This window comes from Takifugu rubripes, chromosome 5, assembly GCF_901000725.2.
Source record: "Takifugu rubripes chromosome 5, fTakRub1.2, whole genome shotgun sequence".
Lineage (NCBI taxonomy): Eukaryota > Metazoa > Chordata > Actinopteri > Tetraodontiformes > Tetraodontidae > Takifugu > Takifugu rubripes.
Genome location: NC_042289.1, coordinates 14,518,590 through 14,546,089, shown reverse-complemented (window position 1 = coordinate 14,546,089; position 27,500 = coordinate 14,518,590). Strand labels below are relative to the sequence as shown.

Below are 27,500 nucleotides of genomic sequence, written 5' to 3'. Positions count from 1 at the left end.
CCACTTCTTCTTCTTTCCTGAGCAGGGTGCTGCTGATTGGTTCATATGAAACCTGCATGCAACAGCATTAATTAACAGTGTTATTTAAATTAAAATAGTTCAGAATCTGCCAGATGTACAAAAGGAGGATGTGTACGTGTGTTTGACTTTAGGGGAACAAGTGAACAGGCCAAATCTGGGCTTTAAGGTGTACTGAGGGAAATAGTTGTGACCCTCGTCATGCAGCAGTTCCTCTAATGAGACTCCACTAGGACCGACTCGTTATAACTCGACTCTGCACCATAGAGTTCACAGGATTTTCCTCTAGTTCGTTAATACTGTGATTTGACAGGACATTGACATCATTTAACCCATAACATAATCCACCATTTCAAGCCCCCCTGGACAGTGTATCTTTAATAAAGGCTATGTGCAATGCCTTACCATTCTGCAACCATGAGGGGACAGACTTTTTATGGGATATGTAGAAAACTAATGAATCCAGAGGCAGCTGTGTGGTCTGGATGTTGCTGTGGACTGTAAGAAGGAATTTATTGCTTCTTGATTCCCATCTTTTTTTTTTTAAGACTCTGGTGTAAAAAGAACCAAACATGTATCAGAGACATTTTGAAGTCCTCCACAGTTTCAGAGCTGCGTTGCAGAGTTTGGGCCACGTTAATCCTTCTCTGTCACGTGCAGACAGAGCATCATATTGTGATCTGATGTGTGAAGACAGACTCAGTGGCTGACCCGTAGAGGTTCACCAACAGATAATTGGGAGCTGCACACGTTTCATGTACTTGAAGAAGTGAAGCAACTTGAGTCCCTTCTTGACTATTGGTGTTTTGACATTCCAGCTCAGGTTCTGGCAATGTTAATTCCAAGGTACTTGAAGATCTGCATGATCTCCCTTTTCTCGAAATTTGGCGATAGATAAAGGTCTTCAGTATTTTGAAGTCTAGGACAAGCTTTTTAGTGTTGGCTGCACTGAAGAGTGGTCCTGGTATCAGCCCTCCATTTTCTCAACTTCTCAACCTCTTTTTTCCATTTTGGAAATCTATTCATTGAGCTGCATCCACTCATAGGTGTCCAGTTCGTTCAGGTGTGTCAGCGCTGTATGGGAGGCCTGTGATGCCTTCAGTTGTTGCAGGCTCCATCTCACCTCATGGGGGCTCAGCAACAGCATGTTAAACGGGGCTCCCTGCTGTTTTATCACATGACAGTATGATTGCTGGTGCCATCAAACCTGACAAGGAAGAAGTGATGTGATCTTGGAAGGACCACCTCCTTGTGTGTGAAGCTGATATTGTCACTGTAGTGGCTGTTCATGGTTATAATGCTCTGCCACATGGGTCCGGGGTCAGAACTTTTTAAATGCCCCTAAATATGATTCTTGTAGCAGTGCTTTACTTCCTTGATGCCTCTTTGCAGTTTGGAACTTGCTGTCCTGTAGGCTCGTTCAGCTCTCAAGCACAAATCAGCCTCCTGGTCCTTCAGCAGCCTCAACACCACCAGTACTAAAAATGTATCGTGATTTTACCCTGATCACAATTATTGTGTTTGTTAAAAAAATGGTATTTTTGCTAAGTGGTGTAATCATGAAATGCCCTAATGGGGTCCACTAATGTTCAGCATCGTCGTTCCAAATGGAATTGGTCAGATTTCTTGATTTTCTTTCATGTACAGTGACTTCTTGGTCTGGAGTTAGTCCTAAAGTCCTTCTAAAGTCACACTACATAAAAAAAGATATCTTAAATACATAATGTCAGAAAACCAAAGAACTAAACAAACCTTGGAAGGATTGTTGGCCATAAACTTCTCCTCCATGGTGGCTTTGAGGGTATCCATCTCATCTGAATCACCCAAAACCTTTAGAAAGGATAGAATAAAATAGAATACATTTGAATACATTACAATAAAACTATTTTGACTTGTGACTGCCAGATAATGTTACCTCTGCCGTTAGTGCAAGCAAAATGTCCATACAGTGGATCCTATCTCCAGGTACGAGAGGGAGATCCATGCTAATTAATTTGATGGTATTTGGCTGAGGAATTCTCAGAGGTTCCTTTAGTGTGTCGCAGAAATCTGAAAGTTTACTTTGGACCAAGACAATATTAGAAAACAGAATACAAAGAAAGCTAGTTAGCAATGTCCTGACTTAATTCAATTGCAAGTGGGATTCACCTGTACTGTATAAACTGTGAAGCATCAGGGTCAAACTTTTCCCAAGTTTCATAAAACATCTCAAAATCATCTTCACACAGTGGATCACTGCTCTCCTCTGTAGCCACATTGAAATTTTCCAAGATGATAGCTATGAACATGTTGACCACGACCAGGAATGACATGATGATGTAAGTGGAGAAGAAGGCAATGCCAATAGCTGGGCTGCCACAGTTCCCTCTAACTGTTGTTCCTGGGTTTTCTACGTTGGGGTCACAATCTGGGGGGGTGTTCATGATGGGACTCAGCAGACCATCCCATCCAGCTGAGGTGGTGATCATAAACAAACAGATCATGCTGTTCCCAAACGTTTCAAAGTTAAACATATCATCAATCAGGGCCTCCTTCTTCACATATGCAAAGTTAGACATGCCAAAGATAGAGAAGATGAACATGATGAGGAAGAGAAGGAGACCAATGTTAAAAAGGGCAGGGAGTGACATCATGAGGGCAAATAGCAGCGTCCGAATCCCTTTGGCTCCACGGATGAGACGAAGCACCCGGCCAATACGAGCTAATCGAATCACTCGAAACAGTGTGGGAGAAACAAAGTATTTCTCTATGATGTCTGCAAGGAGGAGGCCTGATGAGAAAAGAAAAAAAAGACAGTTATGTATTTAATTTACTCATTTTAAAGTCAAGTTTTTATGGATGACTGTCTTGTCTGTATGTATGCATTTTTCAATCATCAAAAGTCTTTCAACATACCGCTACTTCTGTTCCTCTCATTTGGGGTATAAAATATATGAGTAGTGTCAGACCCTGCTCGTGCTGTATTAGTGAGCTACAGAGCTAAACTGTTTGATTGCTAGCGTCTACACTTCCCCAGAATGCTGAGGAAGGCCAACCACTCCGCCAGACGTCCAAAGACTTTTTACAAGTGTGCAGTGGAGGGATGTTGATATTCTGCATCACAGCCGTGCATAGAAGCTGTACGACAGGCACATCACACCTTTCTGCTTTACTTTTCTCTTATACTGTGGCACTTTTAGAAGATCATTTGAATATGCCCCTTTATTTATGTCACTCTTCTGTGTGTGCGTGTGTGTGTTTGTGCATGCATGTATGCGTGCATTTGTGAGAAGTGGGGCATAAATACAGTTCTAACTAAAGAATGAAAAAATATTTTGTTGTATGTTGCATGCAATGACAGGACATTCTATTATATTTATGGAACAAATGGAAACATGTCTGTCCTCCTCACACACCTCACCTCAACAACAGGAGCCAGGTAAAGATATACCACCACTGTACCATAAAGAAATGAACCGAAGTCGAAACATAAATGACAAGTGAGCGTACTTTTACCAGACACACCTAGAATAGAGAGGATGACAACCACAAAGTCGAAGATGTTCCAGCCAATGGAGAAATAGTGTCGACGGAGTGCAATTATCTTGAGTGTACACTCCGTGGTAAAGATGAGGATGAAGACCACATTGATCCAGTACAGGACCTCTTCTTTCTTGTCACTCTGCTCATCTGTCTCTACCATCATGGTCACCATGTTGAGGCAGATCAACACCATGATGAAAACATCAAAAATTTGTTTGGTAACCAGGTCAAACACCAGACCTTGAAATGGATTCTGCTCAAAAAGAGAAGAAACAGATGGTATGATTTGCTGTTTATGCTTAGATTGTTGCTATCTCATCTGACCTCAGGTCGGGGAACTGGTTTCTGAGGTTTCTTAGAGCCCAGTTTCTTCATGGCATTGTAATATTTTTTTTGTTCTTCTGTCATAAAAATGTCTTGTCCTCCTAAGTAAAACAGAAATATAAAGAGTTAACAAACAAAAATGAGAGAGCATCACATTTACAGCAGACTGGATGTTGGTCAGGAGAAACATATCTTTGCTTTTTGTTGATTGAAGTTGTCGATGATAACTCCAATGAAGAGGTTCAACGTAAAGAAGGAGCCAAAGATGATGAAGATGACAAAGTAAAGGTACATGTAGAGATTAACTTCATATATTGGCTGTGATTCCACCTGCACACACACACACACACACACACACACACACACAAAAAAAACAACCTTGTGACAAATAATATAATTAAACAAAACTGTTTTGTCAATATAAAAATATAGTAGCAATGATAATAATAAGAAAAGCTGTCTGCATTCAGAGTCAACTGATCTTAGTTACTCAATGGCAAGAACTTCTTAGGTTTTCACTGGATTTCTGCAGCTTGCACACAAAAGCACAATAAAGATTATACCCCTGAATAATTTTATCCTGGTAAGTCATGACACGTTCCACCATAAGCTTTGTTGATCCTCATGTCCAACTGGTGCACGCTGATACTGCCAATCAACTTATTATAAGATCGGCCATCTAATCCAGGAGACTGAACTGTGCAGATAGTAGCAGCTGTGATTAGCATTGATGTCTCAGAGCAAAAAGGTCTAAGGTGTTCATGGTTCACATCCATTGATGGTCATGGATGTTTTCAGCTGAGTTCTCTCCTTCTCAGGTGAATCAGCTACTCAAATTTCACCTAGGTGCAAGTATGAATGGTTGTTTATCTTTGTTCCTGCATTGAACTGGAACATTGTCCAGACTGTACCCTGGATCTTGCCTTGAAAGTAGGTGCGATATGCTCCAGCCCTCCTAACCCAACCTCACACTGAGACAAATGGGGATTATAGTTTTGTGATTTCATGCACCTGAAACCAGTGATCAGAGAGCCCTTTTCACCACCGACACAGCTGACTTCCAGCACCACTCTGAGACATGTCATCTCCAGAAGCACTCGGATGACACAGTCATAGTCGGGTGTGTGGAGAATGGACAGGAGGACGAATACAGGGACCTTGTGGAGAGTTTTGTCAGGTGGAGCAGGGAGAACCTTCTGCAGCTCAACGTGACCAAGATGAAGGAGATGGTGGTGGATCTCAGTAAAAGCAAGTCCCCTCCCTCCCCAGTCTGCATTAGTGGGAAAGATGTGGAAATAGTCCCATTTTACAGGTTCCTGGGTGTTCAGCTGGACAATAAACTGGAGTGGTCCACAAACACCGATGCTGAAGGCCATGAGCAGACTCTACTTCCTCAGGAGACTCAGGTCCTTCAGTGTTTGCAGCAGGATGCTCCACATGTTCTACCAGTCTGTCATGGCTAGCACCATCTCCTTTGCTGTGGTGTGCTGGGGAGCAGGCTAAGCTAAGGATGCTAACAGACTCAACAAACTCATTAAAAAGGCAGGGTCTGTTGTTGGCTGTAGACTTGATAACTTGGACGAGGTGGTGAGGGACAGGATGGTGTTGAAACTGCGGACAATCATGGACAATCCCTCCCACCCCCTCCATAACACAGTGGACAAACTGAGAAGCAGCTCCAGCAGCTTCAGCAGCTCCAGCAGCTTCAGCAGCTCCAGCAGCTTCAGCAGCTTCAGCAGCTCCAGCAGCTCCAGCATCTTCAGCATCTCCAGCAGCTTCAGCAGCTCCAGCAGCTTCAGCAGCTTCAGCAGCTCCAGCATCTTCAGCATCTCCAGCAGCTTCAGCAGCTCCAGAAGCTTCAGCAGCTTCAGCAGCTCCAGCAGCTTCAGCAGCTTCAGCAGCTCCAGCAGCTTCAGCAGCTCCAATACTTTGTATAGGTTGCTACTACAATTCAATTTCCCCACGGGGATGAATAAAGTAATCTTAATCTTAATCTTAATCTTTAATCTTTTTCATGTTTGGTTTTACAAACACATTTTGTAAAGTGATTCTGACCCTGCTCTTTAATAAAAAAAGAGCCATCACATGGTGATTTATGATGATTCCATATTAATGAGGGGTTTAACTTCACCATTTATAGCTGTTGTACACAGGTTTTAGTCATTTCATATAGTGTGGGCCTCCTTACATCTCTGGAATCCACCGCTGCATACATTATGTCCGTCCAGCCTTTAAATGTGGCCTGAAAAAATATATTTTGAAAAAAGTTTAAATGTTATAATCTGTGTTTGCACAATGTGTTTTTACTGGAAATGTGATTTTACATCATGTGATCTCAATGAAGTTCTGAGACTCACCACTTGCAGCAGAGACAGGTACCCAATCCCAACATTGTCATAGTTGACCTTCACATTCTTCCAGCGGACCTCGGTAAAGTTTGCCTTGATCAGAGCAATGCATTCCGTCTTGTTGTCAACAACTTTTGTATCAATTATTTCTTGAGAAGTCTCATTAAAACAGTAAGAAAACTTTCCCGCAAACAGATTCACTCCCATGATGCTGAAGATCAGCCAAAAGATTAGACACACCAATAAAACATTAAAAATGGAGGGTACTGCTCCAACCAAGGCATTGACCACCACCTGAAAACAGGCAGATAAGACAGACAGACAGAAATGGTTTAGCAACTATGACACTGATCAGTTTGCCATCTATTCCTAGAATTTTTATTTTAGACTACTGCAACATACATTTGTGTTTATGTTCCCAAACTAAACTGCTAGCTAAACTCCTCTTTGAAAATCTTCGTTTTTATCAAGGACTGACTAAGCAGGACTCAAATTCGGAATAAATAACAGACAAGCTCAATAGCTTTTACAGTAAAATATATAACATTTTTGGCTAACTCTTTTGGCTAACTTTTCTGGTGTAGTGTTCTGAGTGAAATATAAGGTATGCTGTACTCAACCTGATTAATTGCATTCTTTGATACAATTTGATTCAGTGCCATTCGACTCATGCATCTCCTTACCCTCATTCCCTCAAAGCGAGATAGGGCCCTAAGGGGCCTCAGAGCCCTTAGAGTCCTGAGAGACTTGATGGCACCCAGCTCAGAGTAACCCAGGATGTTCGCTGTCAGAGAAACCAAAGATACCTGTAAGAAAACGTACACCAGTTGAGCACATGCCTGTAACTCTCTGAGCAGAAAAACACTGTTCACAAGCCAGTAGTTGGCTACTATTGCTGTGGCCACATGACGACTTTGGGATGAAAGTAATATCTGTGATCATAGAGACATTTCTTTTCTTACATCTACAATGAGGAAATCAAGCCAGCACCAGGCATTGCTGAAGTAAGACTTGAATCCATAGGCAAACCACTTGAGAACCATCTCCATCACGAATACGTAAGTGAACACCTTGTCTGCATACTCAAGGATAGACTTTATGAGTTGATGCTTCTCCAGGTAGATATCCTCAAAAGCCTGTCAGTAGAGCACCAAGACACAATTATTTTAACAGGTATACTCAAGCAAGTATGTGTGTGTGTGTGTGTGTGTGCGCGTGTGTGTGTGTGTGTGTGTGTGTACATATTTGAAGAAAAAGCAACATGTTGAATGAGTCATTCAATACACCTGCTTGTGTGTACATACAGTATATGTATGTACACACACGGGTACACTGATTTTGCAAAAGTATTCCTTTGTATATAGAATCTGCTGAAGAATTGACAATAAAGCAAGGATTCTCAGGATTCTTTCTAAGTAGGGTCACACACACAGTCCCTAAATTAAAAAGTATCTTTCCAAGTAACATGAACTTAAGGGGATCAAGTGGAGCAGGAACTTGAACTAACTGCAATTAAAATCGCTGACCAACAGTAAACTGTTTAACAGCAGACAGTGGGACCTCTACTTATGAATACGCTACCGCTCCTACTCGCAGCTCGCGGAGTTTAGCGAACACAAACATGCTTGTAGCTGCTCTGCCATTGGCTATCGCCTAGCATCTTCCTGTCATCCCATTGGCTAGGAGGGACGTCAATATGTACAGGTTTGTGTGTATCCCAGCGTCTTCGTTTCACTTTTATTTATTGTGGGTGTTCGTAAGTTTGTCCATTAGGTGGCGGTGTTACCACCAGTGTTAACGTTCATTGCTAGTAATGACGGCTAATATGAGATTAGCCTGTAATAAAGTTCATTTTGTTCGTGGAGAAGCCTTGCACTGAATTCCTACATTTATTGTGTAGTAATCTAATTGTAACATGTATTTGTTACATGTTTTGATGCATTTTTATGATTTATAAAAAAAATTATGTCCAAATTTTTGGGGGCGTGGAACGGATTAGGGCATTTACATGGAAAACGCGTCTCTACTTACGTAATTTTCAGGTTTACGAAACAACTTCTGGAACGAATTAACTTTGTAAGTAGAGGTCCCACTGTACTTTATTGTCCCTTTCTAATTCTAATCCACACCATCGTGTATGTTTTAAGTTGTCCTTCATTTATGCATGACATTAGAGCCAGATCCAGGAGTGACATTATCAGTGTTTTATAAATAGATTTTATTGTTTTTCCAAAAGTGGAATGGATTTTTGTCCTCATGACAGTATCGTGAGAACCATTGCTTTAAACATGCGTACAGTAAGGCATCATAGTGGCAGTGATGTGATGTAGGTGTTTTATAGCACAGTGTGCCTGAAGTGGCAAGACAACTGAATGGAGGGTGCTTTCAAATTTGATTTTAGCTGAGACATGCAGAGTTAGTTACTGATAACAAACCTCTGTAAAAGGATATCGATATTTACCAGAGCACCGCTGCTCAGCAAGATCATGAAGACTATGAAGGACTCAAAATAGTTGTTTTCCACAATGGAAAAGCAGGTCCTTCTGATGTTGCACCAGATCTTTCCTCTGCCCTGGGATGTGTCTATGTCCAAGAATGGACAACGACTATAACACTCTGGAAGTAATACATATGAATGTTTCAGCATGCTAATTGGTTCATCAACAACTGTTGGGTTACATTTGGGAGGACAACATGAACTAGAACAGAGATGTGGCAATGTCCATACTAACCTCCAAATACAGTTGATACGTGCTTGTGTAATTTTATGTGTGAGTGTGTTTCTGTGTACTTTTAGTCCAGCAGTCCGTAGGTGTTTTTGCAACACAGTTTTCATCCATTTCCTCCTCCTGAACTTCGGGTTTCTGCACAGAGCTGCAAACTGATGACTCATCACACTGAAGGAAAATAAATAGTTTACAATGAAATCAGTTATAGCCTTGTATATATCGTTATTTCTAGACAAAATATCAAAACCAAAATCATGGAAATGCAGTTGATTGAGTCACTATTATTATTGTGTACCTAAAAACAATCAAAAGCACATATTTACTTGAGAGTCCTTGTCCTCATCATAATCAGAATCATCAGAGTCAGACTCAGCCTCTGCAATGGGGACTCTGAAGAAGTCATTGCCACAGTGATGCGACACCAACTTGTCAGAGGACACAGAGGTCAATGCTAAAATGTCTTTTACTCTTCTTTGTTCTTCATCATCAGACACTAAAAGAATCCACAAACCCCAGTAAAATAAATATCAATAAACATCAGTAAAACACACCAAACAATTGCATATCTTCTACAGAAATAGAGCTATATTGATATACCAGCAAAATGTTGATTAAGATTACTCTCAGTTAAAGTGTAGACGTATAGCAGAATATAAGTCTTTGTCCAGGACATAGCTCTGTTGATCCGGTTTATAGCAATTTGCAAATTATTTTCTCCTTCATCATCTTGAGTAGTAAGATTATCACCACTGAATGAGCTCAGCAATAAGGCCAGGAACAGGTTCAGGACCTGGAAAAAGGATTAAGGAGAGTTTTGAAATCCAAAGATGACAATGAACAGACTCATTTGCCTTAAGAAATCTAAGCTGCAACTCCATGCCGTTAGCAAGGCTGGCTGTGTGGTGTGTCTGTTTTACATCTTATCAATGTATCAGGTTTTTCTTCTCATATACTGGCTGAATGTTGTCCCTGCTAACTAATGAATATAAGGACCTCCAGTGCAGTTCTACATTTCGTCACTGTGGATCCAAAAATATTGCGCTCACCTTCATCAAATAATTGCGCTCACCTTCATCAACACTGTGTCCAACCCAGCCTGCTTGTTTCATACCACAGCAAACACCAAATTATCAGGCTCTCTAGTACTGCCTACCACAATAACTAACCTGATCTAAGGATCCAGAACACAAATCATCTAGTCTGCAACACTTGGGCACCATCTCACATGGAACATCACTCATAGTTTGAATTCTATTGACTCAAAAAAATGAAAATTAAAGCTATAATGGGTCCTTGAGTTTATTTGCCCCGCCTTCCCATGCAACTGTTTTCTTGGGACCCTTGCAGACTAAATGCAATGCTTGTAAAGTAAAAGGAAAACCCGAATCACATCACAGATACTTGCTGAATTAAATATTCAAATGAAAATCCTGACTATTAAGTCATGTAATTTGTTAAGAATAAAATACTAAGTCAACCATCAGTGGAAACCCCATTAATAAATGAAATGGAATTGAAATTCTGGGAATTACCTTGAGAATGTGATTAGTATGTGTGTCTGACTGTGCTACATATGAGATGAGATGACATGAAAAACGTTCCATAAATCACTGAAAGCATGAGGGGAAGAAATGGTCTATGGCCTCTACCTTCAAAAACATTTCTCATTATGTGTTGTCTTGATTTTTGACTTTCCTCTCCACCCGTTCTCAAGTTCATTGATTTTGAGTCCTACCGGTAAATACATTTGATTTTATTTGATTTACAACAGTATTTGAAATTGAAAATTTATTTGCTTTACAATAATCAGTACTGTATTTTCACGACTATAAGGCGCACCTAAAACACTGAGATTTTCTCAAAAATCGACGGTGCGCCTTATAATATGGAGCGCCTTGTGTGTGGATTGAGTTCCAAAATTTGCTGTGCGCCTTTGGTGGGTGCACTACGGTAAACATTCCGCCAATCGATTAGCGGCACACCTACGCGTAAGGATCCCCTAAAATGGCGCCAGTCAAGCGAGACGCGTATGAATGAGGCTTACTTTAAACTGCAGGCCATCGAATATGCGGCTGAAAATGGCAATCGAGCAATCTTAGTGTTTTCGCTTTATGAGGAGGCGGCATCTCTCCATATGTGCGAGGACAACTGTTGTGCAGCGGCTGCCCACAGATTACCAGGAGAGGGCGGTCATCTTCCCTAACCCTAACCAGGAGAGGGTGGCCATCTTCCCTAACCCTAACCAGGAGAGGGTGGCCATCTTCCCTAACCCTAAGCAGGAGAGGGTGGCCATCTTCCCTAACCCTAACCCTAACCAGGAGAGGGTGGCCATCTTCCCTAACCCTAACCAGAAGAGGGCAGCCATCTTCCCTAACCCTAACCAGAAGAGGGCAGCCATCTTCCCTAACCCTAACCAGGAGAGGGTGGCCATTTTACCTAACCTTAACCCTAACCAGGAGAGGGTGGCCATCTTCCCTAACCCTAACCCTAACCAAAAGAGGGCGGCCATCTTCCCTAACCCTAACCCTAACCAGGAGAGGGTGGCCATCTTCCCTAACCCTAACCCTAACCAGGAGAGGGTGGTCATCTTCCCTAACCCTAACCCTAACCAGGAGAGGGTGGCCATCTTCCCTAACCCTAACCCTAACCCTAACCAGGAGAGGGTGGTCATCTTCCCTAACCCTAACCCTAACCAGGAGAGGGTGGCCATCTTCCCTAACCCTAACCCTAACCAGGAGAGGGTGGCCATCTTCCCTAACCCTAACACTAACCAGGAGAGGGCAGCCATCTTCCCTAACCCTAACCAGGAGAGGGTGGCCATCTTCCCTAACCCTAACCCTAACCAGGAGAGGGTGGCCATCTTCCCTAACCCTAACCCTAACCAGGAGAGGGTGGTCATCTTCCCTAACCCTAACCCTAACCAGGAGAGGGTGGCCATCTTCCCTAACCCTAACCAGGAGAGGGTGGCCATCTTCCCTAACCCTAACCCTAACCAGGAGAGGGTGGCCATCTTCCCTAACCCTAACCCTAAGCAGGAGAGGGCGGCCATCTTCCCTAACCCTAACCCTAACCAGGAGAGGGCGGCCATCTTCCCTAACCCTAACCCTAAGCAGGAGAGGGCGGCCATCTTCCCTAACCCTAACCCTAACCAGGAGAGGGCGGCCACCTTCCGCACCTACTACCGTGACAAGATAACCGCGCCCAGCCACATCACCAACATGGATGAGATCCCTCTGACTTTTAACATCCCTTTGACCCACAAAGTGGAGAAAAAGGGACCGGCACGGTGGCGATATGCACAACGGGGCATGAGAAGTCGTCGTTCACCGTGGTTCTTGGCTGCCACGGAAACGGACAGAGCGCTGGATGACGAAAGGCGAACACTCCTTCACAAAGACTATGAGGCAGCGGCGGGCAGGTTATGCCACCATATGCGGGTGGATTGTAGACGCCTGGGCTATGATACCGTCTTCATGTATTGGAAGAGCTTTCACAAAATCAACGCTGAACCGGAACCGGTCGGTGAGTCCGATTCAGATGATTAAGAAGAGGAATTCGGGATGTTGGACATTGAAATAGTGCAGCTGTTTAATTCAGATACAGAAGATGAAAACTTTGATGGTTTTGTGGCGGAAGAATGAATATTTTGTTCAATAAATGTGTCGAAACTCACTGTTTTACTTCCGTTGTCATTTTTTACTGTATGTTGTAACATGCGCCTAATAATACGGTGCGCCTTATGTATGTTTTAAACACAGATATAGCACCCATAACTGAGACTGCGCCTTTTAATACAATGCACCTTATGGTCGTGAAAATACGGTACTGTCAGAACAATTTAATGTCCTATAAGTGTGACTGATTTGGAGTTACACTGTGATGACTATAAGTATTATTATTGTTATTATCAATGAGCAGTTATATAATTTTTTGTCTGACTCACCACTAGGTTTCCAATGACAAGGACCATCATGAAGACAATCAGACACATAGTCTGACCAGACACTTCCATGCAGTCCCACATGGACTCAATCCACTCTCCACACAGGACTCTAAAGATGATGAGGAATGCATGGAAAAAGTCATTCATGTGCCAGCGAGGGAGCACACAGTCTTCTGAAATACGACAAACGCAGTCTTTGTAGTTCTTTCCAAAGAGTTGCATCCCAACCACAGCAAAGATGAAGACGATGATTGCTAAGACCAGAGTCAGGTTCCCCAAAGCACCGACAGAGTTTCCAATGATCTTAATTAACATGTTGAGGGTTGGCCATGATTTGGCAAGCTTAAACACGCGCATCTAAAAAACACAGAGAAAAAACATCCCAATCATAAAAAGTATGGGTCTATATATATATATATATAGCAACCTAATATATATATATAGCAACCCTAACCAGGTTAGGGTTATATATATATACAGTATATATATAACCCTAATATATACAGTACAGTGATCCCTCGCTATATCGCGGTTCATCTTTCGCGGCTTCGCGGATTTTTTTTTTGATTTTTTTTTACAGTGCCTCTGAATCCTGATTGGCTCAGGGGCTTTACTGTTGTCTAGAAATAAAATATTGACGCTGTACTGTATTGATTTTTCACTTGTTTCTGTACGTTTCTGTACATTCTGCCAACTTTACGTTTGCACTTGGTCGCTTAGCAACCATGGTGAGAATGGCCACTGAACTTCAGCGCACGGCACAAGAATGGGACCCTTTGATGAGTCGTTCATTGCAGTTCTCAAATATAATCGAAGGTGGCATATCCGTTTATAAAAATCTTCTTGCCCAGAAAAAGAAAGAGCGCCAACAACTGCCTATAACAATGTTCTTCTCTCGGAGAAAGACTCCTGCGCCTCCAGTAGAAACAGACGCTACAGCGGAGCGGAGTCAGGACGAAGAGGCTCAGCTGGGACTGGAAATACGCGAGTGACAATGTTTCCAATCTTGTACAGTATTACTATATTAAAATTATTGTTTTAAACAAAGTTTGGTCTTTAAAACAGGTTTTGATGTTTGGTTTCATTCTACTGTTCAGTATTGCATTGTAAAATAATTTAAAAAAAATAAAGTTGCTACTTCGCGGATTTCACTTTTCGCGTGTTACTTTTGGAACGTAACTCCCGCGATAAACGAGGGATCACTGTATATATATATATATATATATATACTGTGTGTGTGTGTGTGTGTGTGTGTGTGTGTGTGTGTGTGTGTGTGTGTGTGTTGATGTTATTTCTTGTATAGTTTCTCTGCTCCCCCCACCCCGTATCCATCTACAGGTCTAGCTGCCTTTATAGCTGCATGCTAGCCTGCCAACCTCTGACTCTGCTGACCCACTCTTCTCTTATACCAGCAGCTTGTAATATTAATGTATTTCCATGATCTCTGCTTATCCCCCCCCCCCCCCCCCCTACCCACCCATCCCCCCATCAGCAGGAGGGTCCCCCTACATGAGCCTGGTCCTGCTCCAGGTTTCTTCCTGTTTAAGGGGAGTTTTTCCTGCCACTGTTGCTTGTCTGGGGTCAGGCCCTGCTGGGATTCTGGAAACGGTCTAGAGACCATTTTGATTGGAACAGACGCTAGATAGACATTGATTTGATCTGATTTTGATATACCTGGGTCCCACTAGTTTCTGCCAGTTCTTACCTGATGACACTGATGGACTAATTTCAAAAGGAAATATGCTTGATATGTTTTTCATCTGCTTCACCAAGTATCCTTGGTCTACCATTACACCTACCATCCACATTGGTGCCCGTCTCAAAAGAGCAACACATCTTGAAACACCAGCCTGTTCGTTTGAGAGAGACCTTTTTGGTGGAGTATAAATACTTTCTGATGCAGTATAAAGACTTGTTGGTGTGCTCAGTATTGCCATAGTGTCCGACCTGTGGCATGAATTTGACAGCATTTACACTGCTGTCTAAATCTTTTGCACAGTACTGTGTATATGTCATGATCCTAGGTTAGACCTGTGTGTGGGTTTTTGTTGTTCTGTGTTTGCACTAACGGTCATGGTTGAGCCATTTCTCTGTCTCAGGCTGGCTGCTTCATACCTGTGGCTAATTGGCGTAATTTGGGGCAGCTGTTCAGCGTCAGATCATTTCATCCTTTCCAGTGGTAACTCAAGTGTTCCACACTCCACTAACGCTTGCCTTTTGTGTCCTTCCCCAAGGTCAGCACGTGTTCCCCACTGACGAGCACTGCACCTTATTCTCCTCGCAGACCTCTCACCACTGCATGAACGTGTGGCACCCACACTTTTTACCACTTGTGTAAATTTTGTAAATAAACCCTTTCTTATCCAAGGTAGTTTTCTCTGTCAACTGGACTGTGTTTCTTCTCTGAATACGTTTCACCTTCTGTCCAGAAGGCTTCTTCAGTTCTGAACTCGCTGGGGACCAAGCTTGAAAATATAGCCCCTGTGGTCACCTGAGAGTCGTCAGCAGGGTCGTTGGTAGGGTCATTGGCAGGGTCGTTGACAGGGTCATTGGTAGGGTCATTGGTAGGGTCGTTGACAGGGTCGTTGGTAGGGTCATTGGCAGGGTCGTTGACAGGGTCATTGGTAGGGTCATTGGTAGGGTCGTTGACAGGGTCGTTGGTAGGGTCATTGGTGGGGTCGTTGAGAGGGTCGTTTCCCTAGTTTCAGTTAAGGTATCTCCCTTTTGTCTGCTGGATCACATGGTGGATCTCCAGGTCTCCTGGAATGCTGTGAACGTTTGGTTTGTTGGTGGAAGGAGTGGACGACTGGGTTGATAGGAAGTGCCTCAGCCCACCACCTCTGTTTAAGGATGGCTTTTCCAATTTGACATGGATGGCTTCCTTGACCCCCCTCTCAAACCAGTAGTCTTCTCTGGCCAGTATCCATACGTGGTTGTCCTAGAAGGTGTGCCCGCTCTCCTTTAGGTGTAGGTGGACTGCTGAGTCCTGACCCAAAGAGGTGGCGCGTCTGTGTTGTGCCATTCTTCTGTGGAGGGGTTGCTTGGTTTCACCAATGTACAGTTCCTTGCATTCCTCCTGGCACTGTACAGCATGAACAACATTACTTTGTTTGTGTCTTGGTGTCTTGTCCTTGAGGTGGACCAGCCTCTGTCTAAGAGTGTTGCTGGGTTTGAACTGAACCGATATGTCGTGTTTCTGGAGGATCCTCCTAAACTTCTCAGAGACCCTGAGACAGATAAGGGATCGAAACGCTGTGGCGTTTGTTTCGAGTTCAGAACTGAAGAAGCCTTCTGGATAGAAGGCGAAACGTCTTCACAGAGAAGAAACCCAGTCCAGCTGACAGAGAAAACTACCTTGATAACGATGACCTGGATGACTGAGAATCTACATAAACCCTTTCTTCACCAAAAGCTGCTTCTCTGGTTTGCATTCACGGGTCTTGCCTCGTATTTTGGAATAAATTGTGACAATATATTTATATTATGATGACAAGGCATCATAATAAATAAATGCAAATTCCTTCTGTGAGCTGGCCATGTTGAATATTAAATGTATAGCTGTGGCGCATGTGCGCGTGTTACCTATATATTGTTTATGTTAAGTTAGGATAAAAACCAAAACGGAGTAACACACAGGTTGTTGTCCATGTCTCTGATTCATAAGAGATTCACAAGATAAGAACCCAAATATATTAAATCCCAAAATAAATTTTACTGCAAATTTAAGATATAGGATAGATAATTACTGGATTAAAATGAAACAAATGATGACCACCACATCCCACCTGTAGGCACCTAGAATAGATTCTAGCACCACCCCAACCCGACAGGGAAAAAGTTGCTATAAGTCAGTTGAATGTATAGATGAATGATGATGAATGGTGAAAATTATTGTGGTGAGATGCACTAACCAATCTGAAGGAGCGCAGCACAGACAAGCCCTGAACATTCGCCAGTCCCAGCTCCACCAGACTTATGGTAACGATGATACTGTCAAAAATGTTCCAACCCACCTAAAACCATGATCACAGTGCATTTGTGGACATAATCTGTTTTTGGTGTAGCTATAAGTCATTGTCAGTGAGCGGGGTTACAAGATCTTACCTGGAAGTAGAAGTATGGGTCCATTGCCAGAATTTTAAAAACCATCTCACCTGTGAAGATACCTGTGAAGACCTGAGAGCATTGTGAAAAGAGCCAGTGATCAAAAGTAGACATATATTGTCCACAAGGTGACAGCAACTATTGACTATTGACAAATCAAGTTAGAACCTTTGAAAAATCATCAATAGACCAGAAACTAATTTACATACAGTCTACAATCCAGAAACTATACATTCACTTATTATGCAAGAGCTTTGGAGGCATTTTTCTGGTAATTTTTTAGAAAATATCTTAATATTAGTTAATGATTCAACAAAGTTCTGATATTTAAGTACTTACCAAATTTCCAACACTCAGAAGCTCCTCAAAGTCTGCAGACATTGGATAATGCTCCATGGCCATGAAGACAGTATTAAGGATGATACAGATGGTGATGCCTAGATCTACAAATGGGTCCATGACAATGGCATAGAGACACTCTTTCAAATGTCGCCAACAGCCACAACAATCCCACTTTAGGAAGATGTTTGCAAAGGCATACCAACATGGAGGACATAGTCTGTGGTCATCCTCAAAACCTGAAGAACATACAGGTTAATCATATTTGATGTTTTCACGCAAATAAATACTGGTTAAGGTACATTTCAGAATAACAGCAGCTTCTTCACAAAAAGTGAGGCCCACCTGTCTTTGCTCTAATGTCATTCTAGGATGGATCACATTGTGAATACAAACCAGAATGTTCCAGTGTTACTGCTGCTCAACACAAGGGTCAATAGAAGGTCAAAAAGGAAATTCAATTTTTAAACTGATTCAACATAAGGATAGTCCATGCAAAGTGTAGCTTGGTGGTTCAAACCAGGGCAACCAGACATTGTGTATGTGTGTGTGCGTGTGTGTGTGATGAAACAAAAATTTCCTCTCACCAAACAAAGTAAAACAGTGTATGCTTCCCAGGCCCCGACATTAATGACTGTTTATGTCGGGAGATCAATTTTTATAATCTATTTCTTGACTTTACAGGAGAGAAGTTAAAATCTTTTAGTTCTCTTACTGAGGCATTGTGAATTAACTGGTTTATACTCTTTGGAGAATAAATTAATGCATGTGAAGCATGTTTTTTCACAGCATGTGGTTGATTTTAAAGAGACTGATTTAAAATTCATAGGTGAGAGAAGGTAGTACTTGTCGACTCATTTATATGTGAAATTGCAGGACATGTCTTTTGAAATAAAACCCCAGAAGCCATGAAAATCCAACTGAAAATTAAAGCGTATTAAAGTGTAGATGGCTCTACACTAGACCGTTATGGATTAAAATCACCAGTTTAAATGTGAACCTACATAGACATATGACTCAAGAGATTCTCAATGAGATGCAAGCTGTCATCTTAACCAGACCCTGGCTAAATCTGAGTAGGAAGGTATAACACTGTTGGTCTTAGCCGGTGATGTCCTGCAGGGACAATGCCTTCATCTCGACCTGCAAAGGAAGGTGGAAGTAACAACATGTGCCAGGATCAAGGAAGTAAATAACAACCCTCCCCCTACAGGAATAGTGGAAAAAGCATTCTTCAAGTTCTTTTTAGATAAGCCTCCATAAGAAGAAAGTTAGGGAGGCAGAGGCATAGGGGACTGGTTAGATAAGTGAAGGTTTTCTAGTATGGTCCTGGTGCCAAAAAATCTAGGGAGGTGTTCTAGTAGCGGGAGGTACCAAGAACAGAGCACTGCTAAGGTACTCTTGAGTATGGTACTGAAACCCAAAAATACTCAAATATGCTGCAATGAGATGGTGACTTGTCCAGGGGTGCACCCTGCCTTCCTTCATGTTCAGCAAAGATAGACTCCTGCACCTTCCCTGGAACTCCAAAAGGGGTAAAGCAGTCAAGAAAAAGAAGAAAGACAGTAAAAAATTTCCATTCCTTGTCTTTCCCCAACTGAGGTAACCTGTTAATTTTGACATTCATTACTCTTCAATATCTGTGCACTTTCCAACCGCCAATTCATCTAAAAAAAACAACCTAACTCTACTGTTTGTCCCTGCCAGGACATCAGGTTCAGTTCTAAAATCCTTGTTTTTTCTTTTACACGCAAGCAACTCTTCTGTTTCTGCATTACTGTCCAATCCTTTCCATTATAGATTGCTTCTCTTTTACTGTTCTTTTTTAAATGTTGATTTCTGATATGAAATTACTGTGATTCAACAATTCATTTTCTCCTTTCGATGCTGCACTTCAACCAAAATTAAGTCTTGTTTGGGTTCAGATATTAATGCTGACTGTATTCAGTCAAGACTATCAGTTGTAACCATCTCTGTGGTAGTGTTGTAGAACAGTAGGACCACAATATACTGAAAAAAGAAACATTCCTGAGAAAAAAAAGTCCCAAAACCAAACCACACCTTCCAAAAAATGAGAGGATAGAAACAAACACCACAGCATTTCTATCCTCTACCTGTCTGGAGTTTCGAAAAAATTCAGGAGAATCCTCCAGAAACATGATATGCCAGTACAGTTCAAATACAATGCAGTCCTTTACTCTTTCTGCCAACAATCCAAATGTTCATACCGTTTCATGAGATCTGGTGACTCGCCGCCATGTGAGCCAGCAGACAAAGAGGAGGCACCTAAACTGAAACTAGGTGAACGACCCTGCCAACGACTCTCAGGTGACCACCCAGATCAATAGCATGCTAATGGTCCACAAGGGCTATATTTTCAAGCTCTGCCCTCAGCAAGTTTAGAACTGAAGAAGCCTTATGGACAACTACTTACTTTCAGACAACTCTCTGGGCAGACTCGCTCTCCCTGCCTGTGGTTACAGAGAGTTGTATAGAAGGGGGACAAGAGTGGTGTAGAGATTGTGGGAGTAGGATAAGGAAATATATTTAAAGTGTGTGTGTGTGTGTGTGTGTGTGTGTGTGTGTGTGTCTGCGTGCGTGTGCGTGCGTGCGTGCGTGCGTGTGTCTGCGTGCGTGCGTGCGTTTGTACCTTCCACAGTACTGTGTGGTTCTTTCCTGGCTGCCTGCTGGACAACAATGAATTCATCACAATTAAATGAGTGGATTTCTGAGCATTTATGATGCTAATGATGATCTGTCAGCTCTAACCTCTTCCTCCCTCTTCTTCAGTGCTTCCAGAATGTGAATGTATTCTTCCTCTTTTTCTTTGGCCTCAGCCAAAGTGGCCTCATTCTGCTCAGCATATGCCATGGCAACCACAGCCAGGATCAGGTTAATCAGGTAAAATGAACCAAGAAAGATGACCACTACAAAGAAGATCATGTAGGTTTTCCCAGCTGTTCGCAGTGTCTAGTTACAGAACATTAAAAGAAAAAGACAGGAAGCAATCAGATGACAGACAGGTATCCTGAGAGATGGGTCAATGAAAACCATAAATTTGTATGTCTGGCTCAGACTAAACTAATAAAAATCAGGAAACTAATATATCCTTGTTACTGACCAGCTGGAAAAGATTTTCCCAGAAGTCCTGAGTCATCAGCCGGAAAAGAGCCAAGAACGCCCAACCAAAGGAGTCGTAACTAGTGTAGCCATAGTTTGGATTTGCGCCAACTTTCAGACAAACGTAACTCTCTGGGCAGACCCTGGGCACATGATCATCACTAGTGTCATCACCACAATCATCATCACCATCATCATCATCATCATCACCATCACAGTGATCACAATCATCTTATTTCACATTTCCCTAAATTCAAACTGAAAACTTTTTCTTAATTGATGGAATATTATTGTTGAAATAATATTTTTACCCAGCATCAGAACTGTTTCCACACAGCAGAGGATCTCCTTGACCAGTCAGATAGTAATAGTTATCTACCAGCCAGATAAATTGGCAGAAAGACAGAAAAGATCATTTTTTAAAGTGAATAGAGAAAACTATTGTAAAGGTTGATATTTTGTCTAATTCAGCCTTGTCCTCATACCTGGGTTGTTGATGTGCCTTTCAAACTCAAACTCCAAGTGTTTGCTTTTTGTACCATTGTCATGGGTATCATTACCATAGTAACCATTGGTAGAATTGATGTCAAAAGTGAGGTTACCATACAGCCATTGTGGGATTAGAACACATTTTTGCCGTAGGTTTCCCATGAAGAGCTGTAGACCAATCAAGGCAAAGACACTGAGACAAAACACAGTCAGGACCATGGCATCAGCCAGCTTCCTCACTGATTGGATGAGAGCTCCGACGATTGTCTTCAGACCTAATCACAGTCAATTTAATAATAATTAAATCAAACTTTAAAATCCATCTGAAATGTTTCAGATTCACTGTCATGACGTCAATGTTGTGCATGTAGACTTTTAGCAAATTCAAGTCACTTACCTGGAATGACTGTAATGGTCTTCAAAGCTCGAAGAACCCTGAAAGTCCTCAAGACAGAAACGTTTCCTAAATCTACCAACTCAGTTAAATATCTGCAATGCAAACACACAAGCAACTTAATTATAAGCATTTGGTCAAAACTAAATATAGAACTGGATAATGAAGCCACTCACGCCATACTTATGACCATGAAGTCCAGCCAGTTCCAGGGGTCTTTCAGAAAGGTGAATTTTCCTACACAAAAGCCCCTTGACAGAATTTTTATGGTGGCTTCAAATGTGTAGATGAATGTAAACACATACCTGTATAGTGAGAAAAAAAGTTTCATTACCCCCCCAAAAGTCCTGCCACACCTCCTACAGGGTGCACAACAGTTTAATAATAACCCTAAAGAATAATTCTATTTATGAAATACGGTGGAATCACAACATAATATAATCATAATAAAAACAGTGATATTAACAATTATAAATATTAAAAGAATTAGGACCATCTTCCCTAAAGAAAGAAAGATGGTCAAAAAATATGGAGGAGTTTGAGAATTTGTCCCTCTTCTGAAGAACTGCAGCATTTCCAGTTTCAGCTGTAGAAAATGAGACTTTTGTCCTCCTTCTAATGGACACGGCTGTCAGGCAGTGACTACAGCTGGCAGCCATCGATTAAAACATCAAGAAGGTGGAAACTTAAGTTGTTTAACAAATTACACCGATAAGATTAGAAAACTTGTGTTAGCTGGTTATTTCATATCAAAACCAAACCTAACCTTAACCATAACAGCACATTTATTTCAACAGGCAATGTAAATATTATGTACAGCCGTCTATACAGTAAATCCCAAAAATTAATTTAGTGATTGTATCATTTGAAACTGAGGAAGCATTTGGTCAAATCTTTGTACATTTTCTATCTTCTCTTAAAATGTTTCTGTTGTTCTGCTTTTGTTCCATTAAGCTTTGCTTCTCTGGATACGTTAAGTTAGACTTTGCCTTGCTGAAGGTTGTGTCCTGAGTCGTTGACAGTTTGTACTGTGTTGCTTCTCCTCCAGAGTCTTTTGTCACTTTTCTCCAGGTTGTCATGTTGCTCATTGTGCATCTGATCATGGACTGATTGTGTGCGTGCGTGCGTGCGTGCGTGTGTGTGTGTGTGTGTGTGTGTGTGTGTGTGTGTGTGTGTACTCACTCCATAGTTTTGCTCCATGCCGGAGGATCACTCAGTGTCATGAACGCACAGTTGGTCAGAATTGTTGCCATGATGAACAAACTGAATAAAGTTTTGCTTTTAAGGAACAAAATAAAAATCCTCTACAGGCAAACAATGTGTTGACATTATTATGGGTATGAAGGATATGAATGAATAAGAATCTTGATGGCAACTATTCGCAAAGCGTTAAATGGACTAAGCAGGTACAGAGATGACTCAGCATTAAATCTGTAGATGATGTTTCCTTTACTTAACACGATGAATGTCTGCAGACACAGAGAGAGAAGGGGGAGAGAGAGAGATAAATACCTGTGGGGCTTAAATGAATGAGAGACATTTTTGTATTGATAGAAGGAGGAAGAAAGAGACCTTCTGTGATTGGTAGAAGGGATCTATGTCCTCTAGAGGTACATTGAGAAGTTCATGGGGTGGTTCACCATAAATGAATGGGAGTGGCTTCCCAGCTTCCAGGTCACTGGCTGGCTCTGGGAGTTCCTCTGATACCTATTAAAGCAAGAAAACAGCAAACAGCAAATTAGTTCTTTAATTATAGCTTTTGTTACACCGCCCCCCCCCCCCCCCCCAACTCAGAGTTAATATTTTCAATGTATTTTAAACCTGTGCATTTGTTCTTTTCCTTTCTTCCTCTCTGATTTGTTGCTTTTGTTGGATTTCATTAAGTGAGGACTGTGTGAAGCGCCTGAAGACCTCTGAACCAACAGGGGGCAGTAGAGTTCTCATCTCGGGATCCTACAGTTGTACCAATATTATATTGTTCCTCTTTTCCTCCTGTTTGGACAAAAGGAGAGATGCACCTGAGGCTTCTTTCTTTTAGATTAGATGTGCTTGTGTTGTGATGATCATGTAACTGGTTTCTTTAAGGGTATGCTGGACTTGATAAGAGGAAGAGGAACCCAGTATAAAATCAAAACAAAGAACTAAACAAACAAATATAAAGAGAAAAATAAACAGAAACAAAAGAAGACTATACATAATAAAGTTGATAAAAATAGAAAGTGGAACTAGACAACCAAATTCAGAACAGTGGTGGTGATGCACATATAAGGCAAACCAAACAGCAACTTATAATAAACAAACCACAGGCAACAAACTCCATCACCTTGGATCCTCCTTCTCCATCTTCAGATGGAATAAAGACTTTCTGACCAGCCATCTACCACCACCAACAGTCAGACTTGGATATCACACTGTCTTCTCACAAAGTTGTATAGGTCCTCATTGTGAGGATTTTAGGTGTTTGTTCTGTGAGTTCTCCTTGTATCCAGCAGGGGGCGTAATTGACCTGTTTTCTTGGCTTGTGCTGCTATGGTCTCACCTGTGGCTAATCATCCTGATTACGAATCCTTTTAAGCAGTCAACCCCAGCCGCTTAGTGTCAGATTGTTTTTGTCCCTGCTGTTGGTAACTGAGTGTTTGTTGATGCCATTTCTCCAACTTGTATTAACTTTGTATCTTCTCTATGGTCTCTATGTGAAGAGCACCATTCCTAGTTTGGTTCCACACACATTTCTCCACAGCACTTTTTGGTTTTCACCTGCACTTTTTAAATAGACTTTCACTTACACTTTGCTAACAAACTGTTCACTTAGAGATTACCTGTCTCCTGTCTGCATTCTGGGTTTTTCCCTTGTGTTCCATTTGATCGTTACAGAACACTCTGACCACAATGGACCCAGCAGACAGCGCAACGCTTCACCAGACACTGGTTGCCCAGAGTGGACGAATTGGGCAGCACGACAAGGTCCTAACTGAGATTTTAAGCTCCCTTCAGGAGCTCTCTGCCAATGTCGCAGGGTTACTCTAAGGGTCTCCTGCTCCCTCGGCTCACCACTCCACGTCATTGGCCTCTACGCCACTGATTGTTCGGTTCCGCTGCCCCTCATGAGCCCCATGTTCCCATCCAGCTGTTACTCCGGTGACGTAGGGCACTGCAGTAATTTTCTGTTACAGTGCTCCATAGTTTTTGATTTGCAACCTCTCACCTATGCTTCAAATAGAGCAAAGATCGTGGTCAACCGCAACGGTGGTTATTGAGCATCGCTCTCCAGCATCGGCCTCGACTCGTTCATGTCTGAACTTAGACGAGTTTTCGATCATCGGGTATGGCGTCGTGAGGCGGAGATCCGGCCCCTCACCTTTGTTCAGGGCTCAGCTTTGGTCGTGGACTACCCCATCCAGTTCTGCATTTGCTGGAGAGTGGGTGGAATGACATGGCACTTAGGGCAGCATTCCTGAGGGGGGTGAATGAACAGCTGCGGGATGAGCTCACTGCCAGGAACACCTCCCCAGACCTCAAGTCGCTCATTTCACTCTCTATCTGATAGGACAACTGTCGGAGGGAGAGGTGGAGGGAGAGGGCCTTAACGACTGTCTCCGGCAAAGGGTAAATATGATATGGGAAACCATTAACTGTTGTGGCTGACTGGGTGTTGTGCTCGCATTGCAGGAGTGGCGACATTGGTTGGAGGGATCAGTTCTGCCTTTCGTGGTCTGGACCGACCATAAGAACATTTCTTACCTCCGAAACACCAAGCAACTGAACTCACAACATACATGATAGGTGCTCTTCCTTGGGCATGTCAACTTCATCCTCACCTATCAACCCAGTTTGTGGAATGTGAAGCCTGATGCCCTGTCCCGCCAGTTCTCTCCAGACTCGTCCTGCACAGATCCTGGTCCGATTCTGCCTCCCTCCTGCATCGTTAGTGCAGCCTCCTGGCAGATAGAGGAGAGAGTACGGAGGGCACAGGTGGCCAACACCTCACAATTGGTTATTTGTTCCAGAATCTGCCTGTTCTGATTCCCTTCAGTGGGGCCATTCTACGTTAACCTGTTAGCCTGGCCTGACTCAACCCCATCGCTTCCTGCAGCAGTTTTGGTGGCCTTCCATGCAGCAGGACACAAAGTCCTTTGTCACTACTTGTCCCGTGTGTGTTTACAGCAAGTCTTTGAACAGTCCTCCAGCCGGTCTCCTCAATCCACTCATGATCCCCTGTTGTCCTTGGTCACATGTTGCTGTGGATTTTGTAACAGGCCTCCCTGATGGAAAAATCACCATTCTCACCGAGGTCAACCACTTCTCCAAGGCGGTGCACAACATCCCCCTACTTAAGCTCTCGTCTGCAATTGAGACGGGTGACCTGCTGGTGAGGCATGTGTTTCACCTCCACAGATTTACCAGGGACATGGTCTTAGAGCGGACGCCCAGTTCACCTCACAGGTCTTGAGAGCATTTTGTAATGCCTTGGGGGGCCACAGTGAACCTGTCCTCTGGGTACCATCCCCAGTCGAATGGTCAGTTGGTGCAGACCAACCAATCTCTCGAGAGTGCCCTGCGGTGTGTCTCTGCTCATCATCCTGTCTCCTGGAGCACATTCCTTCCCTGGGTGGAGTACGTGCACAATTCACTCATGTCACCCGCCACAGGAATGTCTCCCTTTATGGCCTCACTTGGTTACCAACCGCCTGTTTGATGTCCAGGAGGATGAGGTGGCTGTTCCCTCGGTGCAGGCTAATCTGCGGCGTTGCAGAGCTGTTTGGCAGCAGGTCCATTCTGCCCTCCTGCGCTCATCCCGGCAGTCTCAGAGGCAGGCAACTCAGTGCAGGGTTCCAGCTCCTCCATATCATCCAGGTTAGAAGGTGTGGCTGTCCTTGCAGGATATCCCCCTCCAGGTTGACTCTTGGCTTCACGGTTCGTCGGACTTTTTGAGGTGGAAAGGGTCAAACCCCTCTGCCGTGCACTTCAAGTTGCCCTCATCCCTCAAGGTGCACCCCACTTTACACGCGTCCATGTTGAAACCGGTCTCAGAGTTGGACCTGGTACCTCTGTCTAAGCCCACCTCAGCCCCCCTGTTTGATGGTGGCCCAGTTTACACCATCCGCCAGAATCTGGATGTCCATCTACGGGGACCCGGTTTCCAGTTCTTGGTGAACTGGGAGGAGTGTGGCCCCGAAGAGCAGTAGTGGATTCCGTGTTTGTGCATTCTTGATGGACTACTGAGGGACTTTTCCCAAAGTCATCCAGACAACCCGGGTAGGGCACCAGGAGGCGCCCTTTGAGGTTGGGATACTATCAGGATTTTGGGTTTTCTGTCATTTCTCCTTGTTTTCCTGGCTTGTGCTGGCTGCGGTCTCACCTGTGGTTAATCATCCTGATAAGGAATATTTTTAAGCAGTCAACGCCAGTTCCTTGGTGTCAGATCGTTTTTGTTTTTTTGTCCCTGCCGTTGGTAACTGAGTGTTTGTTTGCTGTTTCACCAATTTGTATTAACTTTGTTTTCTCTTTTGTCAAGGTCTCCACATCCCATCTGTTGAAGAACACCATTCCTAGTTGGGTTCCATGCACAATTCTCCATGGCACATTTTGGTTTTCCCCTCCACTTTATAAAAAGACTTACACTTTTAATAAACTGTTCACTTAGACATTACCTGTCTTCTGTCTGCATTCTGGGTTCTGCCCTTGTGTTCCATTCAATCGAAACCTCAGGTATTAAATTTCCACTAAGGTTCATTTAGAATGCAGTTACAGAACAGTGACAAAGCAAATGGAGATGGGCTTTGTTCAGTAAAGTGGGGGAGGACAGAAAGGCTTTCAGTCTCAAAAGGTTGAGTGTGAAAGTGCTGTTGTGCCATCAGTCTGTAGATGCAAACAAATGTGCTATTCAGAAGCAAAGAAACTACACAAGAAATATCATCGCTGATCTACTCAATGAGGAGGAGAGGAGAGGCCGCCATGACCCAGCAGGGTGACAGAGGCTTTGCCCTTGTCCTCTTATTCCCAGAGACCACCAGGCAACCACAATCCCATAAACCATTAGAACCCCTGCACAAGATCCAACATAACAGGGCTGAATCATTCCTTTGCCTCAGGGTTATAGAAGCTATAATTAAAGAACAAAGAGATTTCACAAAGTGATTCAGCCTTTCAGCAAAATCAGTTTCCAGCAG

General features: G+C 42.9%; 1 protein-coding gene and 1 long non-coding RNA gene across 8 annotated transcripts in view; one reads left to right on the top strand and one right to left on the bottom strand.

The window, feature by feature from the left end:
- The window catches only part of scn4ab (sodium channel, voltage-gated, type IV, alpha, b), a 38,694-nt gene that overhangs the window by 2,845 nt on the left and 8,349 nt on the right, over positions 1-27,500 (bottom strand). For 2 of the 5 annotated variants that reach the window (XM_029836212.1, XM_029836213.1), the window contains 30 exons: positions 23,152-23,322; positions 22,903-23,037; positions 22,681-22,799; positions 22,513-22,602; positions 21,507-21,635; positions 21,334-21,425; positions 20,933-21,211; positions 20,759-20,822; positions 20,449-20,590; positions 20,097-20,297; positions 19,978-20,014; positions 17,328-17,566; positions 16,989-17,060; positions 16,796-16,897; positions 12,885-13,241; positions 9,539-9,731; positions 9,265-9,434; positions 9,004-9,109; positions 8,674-8,828; positions 7,175-7,348; positions 6,896-7,018; positions 6,222-6,506; positions 6,053-6,106; positions 4,057-4,194; positions 3,865-3,969; positions 3,523-3,793; positions 2,167-2,788; positions 1,934-2,078; positions 1,771-1,848; positions 1-52 (listed from right to left, as the gene is read on the bottom strand). The exon at positions 1-52 is cut by the window's left edge and continues 1,228 nt beyond it. In XM_029836212.1, coding sequence (XP_029692072.1) covers positions 1-52; positions 1,771-1,848; positions 1,934-2,078; positions 2,167-2,788; positions 3,523-3,793; positions 3,865-3,969; positions 4,057-4,194; positions 6,053-6,106; positions 6,222-6,506; positions 6,896-7,018; positions 7,175-7,348; positions 8,674-8,828; positions 9,004-9,109; positions 9,265-9,434; positions 9,539-9,731; positions 12,885-13,241; positions 16,796-16,897; positions 16,989-17,060; positions 17,328-17,566; positions 19,978-20,014; positions 20,097-20,297; positions 20,449-20,590; positions 20,759-20,822; positions 20,933-21,211; positions 21,334-21,425; positions 21,507-21,635; positions 22,513-22,602; positions 22,681-22,799; positions 22,903-23,037; positions 23,152-23,274 — 4,852 coding nt within the window. In that variant the 5' untranslated portion in view covers positions 23,275-23,322. Of the gene's footprint in view, positions 53-1,770; positions 1,849-1,933; positions 2,079-2,166; positions 2,789-3,522; positions 3,794-3,864; positions 3,970-4,056; positions 4,195-6,052; positions 6,107-6,221; positions 6,507-6,895; positions 7,019-7,174; positions 7,349-8,673; positions 8,829-9,003; positions 9,110-9,264; positions 9,435-9,538; positions 9,732-12,884; positions 13,242-16,795; positions 16,898-16,988; positions 17,061-17,327; positions 17,567-19,977; positions 20,015-20,096; positions 20,298-20,448; positions 20,591-20,758; positions 20,823-20,932; positions 21,212-21,333; positions 21,426-21,506; positions 21,636-22,512; positions 22,603-22,680; positions 22,800-22,902; positions 23,038-23,151; positions 23,323-27,500 lie in introns of those variants that run through there. The other 3 variants (XM_029836215.1, XM_029836216.1, XM_029836217.1) reach the window with 3 other exon arrangements.
- On the top strand, positions 23,883-26,969 carry LOC115249837 (uncharacterized). 3 transcript variants are annotated; one of them, XR_003888465.1, is made up of 3 exons: positions 23,883-24,468; positions 24,551-24,936; positions 25,000-26,969. It is a non-coding gene; the product is annotated as an uncharacterized lncRNA (long non-coding RNA). The 3 variants fall into 3 exon arrangements; XR_003888464.1 differs by having other exon boundaries at positions 24,551-25,944; positions 26,034-26,969; XR_003888463.1 differs by having other exon boundaries at positions 24,551-26,613; positions 26,846-26,969.